The sequence below is a fragment of the Volvox carteri genome (genome assembly GCF_000143455.1).
Source record: "Volvox carteri f. nagariensis unplaced genomic scaffold VOLCAscaffold_64, whole genome shotgun sequence".
Taxonomy (NCBI): Eukaryota; Viridiplantae; Chlorophyta; class Chlorophyceae; order Chlamydomonadales; family Volvocaceae; genus Volvox; species Volvox carteri.
In genome coordinates this window covers 693,443-701,818 of record NW_003307607.1, presented here as the reverse complement: position 1 = coordinate 701,818, position 8,376 = coordinate 693,443, and the positions used below count along the sequence as shown (strand labels likewise).

The 8,376-nt window shown below is 59.1% G+C and overlaps 1 protein-coding gene across 1 annotated transcript in view; it reads left to right on the top strand.

The window, feature by feature from the left end:
- Positions 1-6,440: 6,440 nt before the first annotated feature.
- Positions 6,441-8,376, top strand: part of VOLCADRAFT_97788 (uncharacterized protein) — a gene marked incomplete at both ends in the record, with an annotated part of 4,071 nt that continues 2,135 nt past the window's right edge. The window contains 3 exons of the mRNA XM_002956718.1: positions 6,441-6,791; positions 7,274-7,368; positions 8,062-8,188. Of these exons, the coding sequence (XP_002956764.1) occupies positions 6,441-6,791; positions 7,274-7,368; positions 8,062-8,188 (573 nt within the window). The remainder of the gene's footprint in view (positions 6,792-7,273; positions 7,369-8,061; positions 8,189-8,376) is intronic.

The following is an 8,376-nucleotide window of genomic DNA, read 5'->3' as shown; positions in this document are numbered from 1 at the left end:
TAGCTCGCGTTAGTTCGCGTAACGGTGCGAATCTTAGCGTTAGGCCTAACCTAGGTGCGAATGAGCATGCTTTTGTAACGCAAAGAGCTAACGCACAACGGCTATGGAAAAGCGGAAATCGGCCCTTCTGGCCAAGTTTTTTAAAAATTTATAATTTTCAGATTGTAAAGGTTTATTTGGAAATAAACTTGCGTCGTTTTGGTCGACTTGAACAATTCATCCGTGCGTATGTTCAAACGCGAAGCATACGCGCATGTGTAGCAAGGCGATACGCATGCGATTCCATATTGCGATTCGTGCGTGTGGGGAGACAATGCGTAAAGCAATTCGCGTCCACTCGCACATGAAACGCACACAGTCCGCAAGGCTATTTGCATGCGAATGCATGTTGCGTATCATGAGTATGAGGGCTGATTGCGTAAAGCTTAACGCGGCCTAACACTCACCTTACGCACACATTTCGCAACGCATTTCGCATGCTAATACATGCTGCGTTTCATGCGTATAAAGGCTCATTGCGTAAAGCTTAACGCGGCCTAACACTCGCCAAACGCACACATATCGCAACGCAATTCGCATGCAAACAAACGTTGCGTTTCAAGCGTATGAAGGCTCGTTGCGTCAAGCTTAATGCGGCCGAAGCTAACACACAACAAGCACACACGATTTACCTTTGATGAATCGCAAGACATAACAATTCACATGCGATGTTTTATGTGTTGGTCGCATACTCAGTTCGTAAACCTTCACGCAGTCTCATGAGAGAATAACATGCTTGGCAGCACTCAGGGGGGGCTTCCGCAAACGAAATCGCATCAGGCGCAGCCCTACATCGCACAACGATTCATCATACCATCAACTAGATGCCAGAAAGGTGGCGGGACATGCAGCATGCGAACGCGCACGCAATGAGAACCCCGCCGTGAGATGCGTCGGCGGCTGTGAGGCAGGTGGGGACATGCCTGGAGGCTGAAAGGGCTTCCGGACGCATAAATCGCACCAGGCGCCGTCGTACGCCGGACCAACGATGCATCACAACATTAACTAGTTGTTAGAAAGGCGGCAGGAAAAGGAGCATTCATACGCGCACGCAATTAGAACCCCGCCGTGAGATGCGTCGGTGGCTGTGAGGCAGGTGGGACATGCCTGGGAGGCTGAAAGGGCTTCCGGACGCATAAATCGCACCAGGCGCCGTCGTACGCCGGACCAACGATGCATCACAGCATTAACTAGTTGTTAGGAAAGCGGCAAGAAAAGGAGCATTCATACGCGCACGCAATTAGAACCCCGCCGTGAGATGCGTCGGTGGCTGTGAGGCAGGTGGGACATGCCTGGGAGGCTGAAAGGGCTTCCGGACGCATAAATCGCACCAGGCGCCGTCGTACGCCGGCCCAACGATGCATCATAGCATCAACTAGTTGTTAGAAAGGCGGCGGGAAAAGGAGCATCCATACGCGCACGCAATTAGAACCCCGCCGTGAGATGCGTCGGTGGCTGTGAGGCAGTTGGGACATGCCTGGGAGGCTGAAAGGGCTTCCGGACGTATAAATCGCACCAGGCGCCGTCGTACGCCGGCCCAACGATGCATCATAACATCAACTAGTTGCTAGAAAGGCGGCGGGGTAAGGAGCATCCATACGCGCACGCAATTAGAACCCCGCCGTGAGATGCGTCGGTGGCTGTGAGGCAGTTGGGACATGCCTGGGAGGCTGAAAGGGCTTCCGGACGCATAAATCGCACCAGGAGCCGTCGTACGCCGGACCAACGATGCATCATAACATCAACTAGTTGCCAGAAAAGCGGCGGGGAACGCGTCATCATCAGTCACGCTCGCTAGCCAACCATCATGGGGAAGGGATGTAAGACCGTCATCCTCTGGGATGGGTCGAACTACTCCCACAGGCTCGGCGAGTTAGGCGATTTCCTCGCAACATCCAAGTTGAAGAGCTACATCAACAACCCGTCGCCTCCGAGCCGCAACTCCCAAGACGCCCTGGAGGAGGACGCACAGGCGCTCAGCTACCTGCGTCTGTCCTGTGAACTGCCCATCAAGCAGTTGCTCATGAATTGCCCAACCGGTCTCGCCGCCATGCAGCTCTTACAGCAACAGTTCCGTTCTGCATCCCAGGCCCGGCTGAGCCTGGTTGAGCCGCAGATGCAGCTGAACATGCGTGATGGGGAGACAACCGCTGACTTCATTTAGCGGGCAGAGCAGCTCTGTAGCGATATAATTGTGGCCGGCGGCCAGTGGGACGAGAGCACGGTGCGCCACGCCATTCTCCATGGCCTGCCTCTGCAGTACGCCATCACCATCGAGTTCACGATGTATCAGCCCAACTTAACGACCCCACAGCTCGTGCTCATGCTGCAGGAGAAGGACAACAACCTCAAGACCCAAGCAAGCAAGACCAGCCTGGTGGGAGCTGTCGGCCCTGGCCGTGCCACCAGTGGAGTCGGCAGCACCGCCAGTGCTGCAGGCGCCGTGGGGGCCGGCGACACCTGCCGCTACTGCGGACAGCCTGGTTACTACATTTGCGAGTGCCCCGTTAAGCAGGCGGACGAGTCCGTCGGCCTTCACCACAGCAACGCATTCGAGCAGCTGCACGCCGCCGGCAACATCAGTTGAGGCAGCCGCAACCGCCACTGTGACGGCGGCGGCAGGGACACTGGCAGCGGCAATGACGGTAACAGCGGGGCCGACGGAACACGTGAACGCGGCCGTGCTTGATGCGGCAACAGCCACCGCAACGGCGGCAACACTGCAGGCGGCAGCAGTGGCAGCGGTTCGGGCAGCAGCGGAAGCAGCTCACGCCAGAGCCGTGCCACAGTGCTGGTCATCGACGGCAGTGGCAGCAGCTCACGAGTCATCCTCGACTCAGGCTCACCGTACCACCTCACGGGTGACCACTCCCTGCTGCACAACCACGTCCCCGCCGGCGCGCCACGGCTGATCGAGTGGGGCAACAACCAGCTGGCCGATGTCATGGGAACAGCGCAGCTGCACCTGCGTACACGTGATGGACACAATGTCCGGCTGCACAACATGCTGCACGTCCCCAGCTCGGGCCTCATCCTAACATCTGTCAACTTTCTCGTGACACGCAGCTGCATAGGCACATTCAGCACGGACAAGACGGGCTGCTGGTTCTCATGCATCGGCCTCCCTCACAACAGCCCGGCTATCACTGCATGGAATGAGTGTGGGCACTACACATGGACGTGGACCTGCAGGCGCCGACCGACGTCACCGTCAATGCCCTCGGCACCGTGGGCGACAGAGCCGGTGGGGGCCATGCCGCAGTTAGCAGTGCTGGTGGAAGTGCCGCCGCTGTCCCCAGCGCCCGTGGCGGCAGCACCGCCGGCAGCCACACTGGTGGAGGCCAGCCGGACGGTGACAGCAACGGCAAAGGGCAACCAGGCAACGGCAGCCCCGGGGCCGCCGAATGCTCAGTCGCCAAACTTGCGGCAGCACAGCGCCTGCACCGCCAGTACGGTCACCTCGGTTTCCGCGTGCTGGAGCAGCTGATCAGCAAGTAGCTGGTGCAGGGACCACAGGTCACTCCAGCAGCACTACACCAGGCGGCGGAGACCGTCTGCGAGGCCTGTGTCACCATGAAGGCCACCGTAACCGCCCATCCCAGCCGCAGCAACCGGCCGCAGCACGCACTGGAGGTCGTACACTCTGACCTGTGCGGGCCCATGCCGACCATGGGCCGAGGGGGCGCACGCTACTTGCTGATGCTGCTGGACGGTGCCACCAGTCTGTCCGCCGTCCGCACGCTGGCAAGCAAAGGCCAAGTGGGTGAAGTGCTGCAGGACATGGTGACGCAGCTGGAGGCCCACCACCTGAACCATGCACGGGTGCACATGCTGCACAGCGACAAACGCGGTGAGTACATCACCGAGCAACTGCGGCAGTGGCTGCGCCAGCACGGCACCGTGCACACCCACTCGGCATCATACACCCCGGAGCAGAATGGAGTGGTGGAGTGACTCAACCACATGCTCCTCGGCCGTGTGCGGACGATGCTGCACGACGCAGCACTCCCGGGCAGCTACAAGCCGGGGGCTGTGCTCTACACCAACCTCCTGCGCAATGTTTCCCCCTCTCAGGGCCGGGAGGCCACGCCGTGGGCAGCTAATCACGGCTTCCCCCCCGACGTCAGCCACCTGCACACCTTCAGCTGCCTGGCCTACGTCCGCATCCCACCCAGCCAGCAGGACAAACTCGGTCCTCGTGCAAAGGCGGAAACCTACCGCCGACCGGAGCACGGCACGGCCGCCCACAGCATCCTCATTGAGGGCAAGGTGACCGTGAGCAGCGATGTCACCTTCAATGACGACCGCCACAGCCCGGTTCACAACGGGCGGGCACCCCCTTCGGCACTAGCCCCGCCTGCCCCGGCGGCAGCAACCCCATCGGCAGCTCTACACCGCCCACCAAGCTGCCGACCCCAGCGGCCGCCCCACCTCCGGTGACCCCAACACCAACCCTCCACCCCAACACCCGCAGTCAACGGCAGTCCCTGCACACTCCCGCTGGCCCCGGTCAGTGACCCCCCCCCCCTTGACAGCAGCAGCAGCGGCGGCGGCAGAGAGTCGGGAAGTCCACCGCTGCTCAGGTGGTAGCGCTGACAGCGCGAAGTCTAACGTGCCCGATGGCAGTGGCGGCGGCGGAGGCAACAGTGCAGAGCACACTGCCAACGACATGCTGGTGACGGCGGACAACCTGCAAGTGGTCGCGGCCACCAAGGCAGCCATCGCCGGTTGCTTCACAGTGCGTGACCTTGGCGAGGCGCACTACTACCTTGGCATGAAGATCGTCCAGGATGGCCGCAACCGCTGCATCGTGCTCACGCAGCAGCGCTATGTGGAGCAGCTGCTGCAGCGCCACAGCCTGGAGAATGCCAAGCCGCGCGCCACCCTGCTGCCTCAGGGCATGTGTGCTCTGCCAGCCAGCGACGCCCAGCCGACAGTGATTGATGGCAGCGACTACCGTGTGCTGGTGGGCGAGCTGAAATACCTACCAGCAGCACACGCCCGGACATTACACACACTCTGAGCATGCTCGTGTGACACATGCCCGTCCCCACCAAGGCCCACATGGGCCTCGTGCTGGGCATGATGCGCTACCTATCCGGCACCTGCACACTCGGGCTGCGATACCGTGGCGACAGCAGCAGCGACACCAGCAACTTCGGCGGGTACAGTGATGCGGACTGGGCCGGCGACCCAGCCACCCGCCGGTCCACCACGGGCTACACATTCTTGCTCGGCAGTGCAGCGGTCAGCTGGAGCAGCCAGTTGCAGCGCACCTTGGCTGCCTCGAGGCCGAGTACCAGGCCGCCGCAGCAGCCGTGCACGAGGCACTATGTGGCTGCGCAAGCTGGCGGGCGACCCGGCGCCATCAACATCCAGCTGGATTCACAAGGCGCGCTCAGCCTCGGCAACAACCCCATCACGTTGGTGCGCTCCAAGCATATCGATCTGCACCACCACATCATGCGTGAAACGGCCGTGCGCGGTGAGGTTAAGCTCAGCTATTGTACCACCAACAACACGGTGGCTGACATTCTCACCAAGGCACTGGGTGAAATCAAGTTCGTGCACTGCCGCACGGTGCTGGGCGTCACTTAGATCGACAGAGCACCATGCGAGGGGGGAGTGGAAAAATGCTGAGGGCTCAAAAGAAGTGTGTCGAGGTAGGGGGGCACCAAGGGCGCGTGGGCAGGCGCCCGAATGGGCAGGTTAGTGCCCGAAGGGCGCCGTAGGCAGGGCATAAGGTGCTGTGCCGTGCTGTTTTCTGTGTGTGTTTGGACTGCGGCACCAGACCGCAAAGCCAGCAGGCTGAAGGCTGGCAAGCTGCGATTGTGTCTGCTGAGCGTTGAGCAGCCGGCCTGGACCGCGGACTTGGCGGCCGAGCGAGCTCGTCAGTACTAGCAGTTTGCAGTCAGGCCCCTGGTGCGACTCGAGGGGGCATGTTGGTGTGAAGGGGGTGTGCCATGTCGCCCCGTGGCCTGCGAAAGGCCCCACGTCAGGCTGTTATGACTGGCGGCTGTCAAGGTGCTAGAATACTGACAGGCCGCCCGTCAGGACAGGCTACCTTAAAGCCCCTGCTGTGTGTCGGTAACAGCACCTCAGACTCAATATGTTTACGCCCAAGCAAGGGGCTATCGGTGGCAGGTCGCGGACCTCCCGACTACGTGTAACGGCCAATTACTCTTGGCCGTGTCTGCTAGGTCCCAGAGAGACACCGTCTCTTCAGCAGTACATGCACAATGTGCTGCGTATTTGGCGGGATTCTTTGGCTGCGGCGGGCAAGGGTCACAAGTGTCCCTCGCCCCTTGCTCTCGGCCCACAAGTTTTTTCCCGTTTCCCAGACAGAGCGTCCTTCACGTCCGGGTGCGCGAGTACTACCGTATTTGGATGATTTCCTAATCATGTTTACTTCCCAGGAGCAAGCACGTTTTTGTGCACGCTGGGTGCGTGAGATGATCGAGTTTTTGGGTTTGTCATGTCATCCCACCAAGTGCCAGTGGGAGCCGTCGCAGTCAGTGTATCACTTAGGCATTACTGTCAATACAGCAGCTGGTGTGTTTGAGGTGCCTAAGCAAAAGCTCGCAAAATTGTGGTGGCTGGCGATCGGGTTGCGGATCACGGCAAAGAAAAATCAGCGTCTGGTGCAGAAGTGCGAGCTGGCTAAGTTTTGTAGTTTTGCACAGAGCATCAAATTGGCCCTTACTCCAGCTCTCTTATTTCTCCGCAATTGTTACGATGATGTGAAGCAACCGGTTGGTTATCCTGGTCGAGTGTGCTTGCCCCGTGGGTCGTTACGTGACTTTGGGTGGTGGGCGGACATCCCTACCCACCAGTGCTCGGCGGCTATTCACCAGGGTCCTGCTGAAGTTGAGCTTTCAGTGGATGCATCGCGCCATTCGTGGGGCGCGGTCCTGCATGATGGTGTGGCGCGCGGTTATTGGTCGGCACCAGAGCTCTATGACACGTCAGTTGGAAGGAGTTGCATGCTGTCCATCCTGCATTAGAGTCCTTTCTTCCGTTCTTTCAGCAGCGTGTTGTCTTAATCAGTGTGGAAAACACGTGCACTCAAGCAGTGCTAGGGTGTCTTTCCTAGTCGTGCCGTACTGGACGGCCCAACCTTGGTGGCAACAGTTTATGGAGTTGGCGGTTGACCTTGTGTTCCTGCCTTCGAATACGGAGCTGTTTGTGCCGGATGAGGGAGGGTCGAGCACCTATCTCCCCCCCTTCCTGGCAGGTCTGGCAGTGCGGGTGCAGTCGTCTTGTGGGTGCTTTGCTTAGCACTCGGTCGGTCAGTGTGGCGCTGCAATTGCGGGGTCGTGTGCCCCCGAGGTGCGCTTTCCTAGCATTTCATGCCCCCCCCCTGGGGGCTCATAATATCTTGTAGGGGCAATGGGACCCCCAATAAGGTAGCGCCTTAGTTGCATATTGTGCAGGGGAGCGGACACGCAGTTACGACGAGCAAATAGGAAGGAATTTGTTGTGCGAAGGTGTGCGCTCGGAAGGCACCGTGCAGGTAGTTGGTTTTTTCATCGTGTTGTGTCACCAGCGATTGGAATTCCCCTGATTTCGGAGCGGTTTCGCTTTGTTTGATATCCGATGGTACCGCCGGTTCCAACACCGCTGGTTCTGGACTAAGTTCGAGTACTTCTTTTGGCGCTGAATGGGTTCGTGTGTCTCCATTTCGCGGCCTTGTGTTTGTTGTTTGTCGTATTAGGTCTGTGTCTTTTCTTTGTCCGTTTTCTCTGCTGTCGGCGACCTGGGTTCGTGGAGCGGTCATTGTTGCAGACCCAGTGTTTCAGTTCAAGCCCCTAGTTTTGGCCGCTTGGTCACCCCTGAGCGGGGACATGTTTTGGCTTCCTATCGACCCTTCCTTCAGTGGGCGTCCGTCAGCAACTGTTGAGTGATCCGTCGCGTCGGTGGCGGTGGGTCAGTCTGTTGGCGCTTTGCGTTTATTTTGTTCCCTCTTTTGCCTGCGTAGAGGTGGCGCGTCCGCCGCCCCTGCTGCTGGGGTGTCGTTCGGAGGTCTTTCGAGGCGTTTGGCTTCAGGAGTTTCGGTGTGCGCGCCTGTCTGGCAGCTCTCACGTCTTTGGCCCTCTTGCGGCTCGGCACGAAGCGCCGTGGTGGTTCAGTATTTCAACCGTTAGAGGGGGTATCTTCTCCTTTGGCATTTGTCTCTGACGCAACAACTTATGCGAGCTTGCGTTAAGTAAGAGGGTTAGTTGGGAGTTGGGAGTAAGTTGGGCGTAAGGCCCAGTGCTGCCCGTGTCCTCAGGGCAGTAATTCATTGCGCGCATTGCACTAATAAGATTATCTTGAATTTGTTGTTTAGCGCGTATG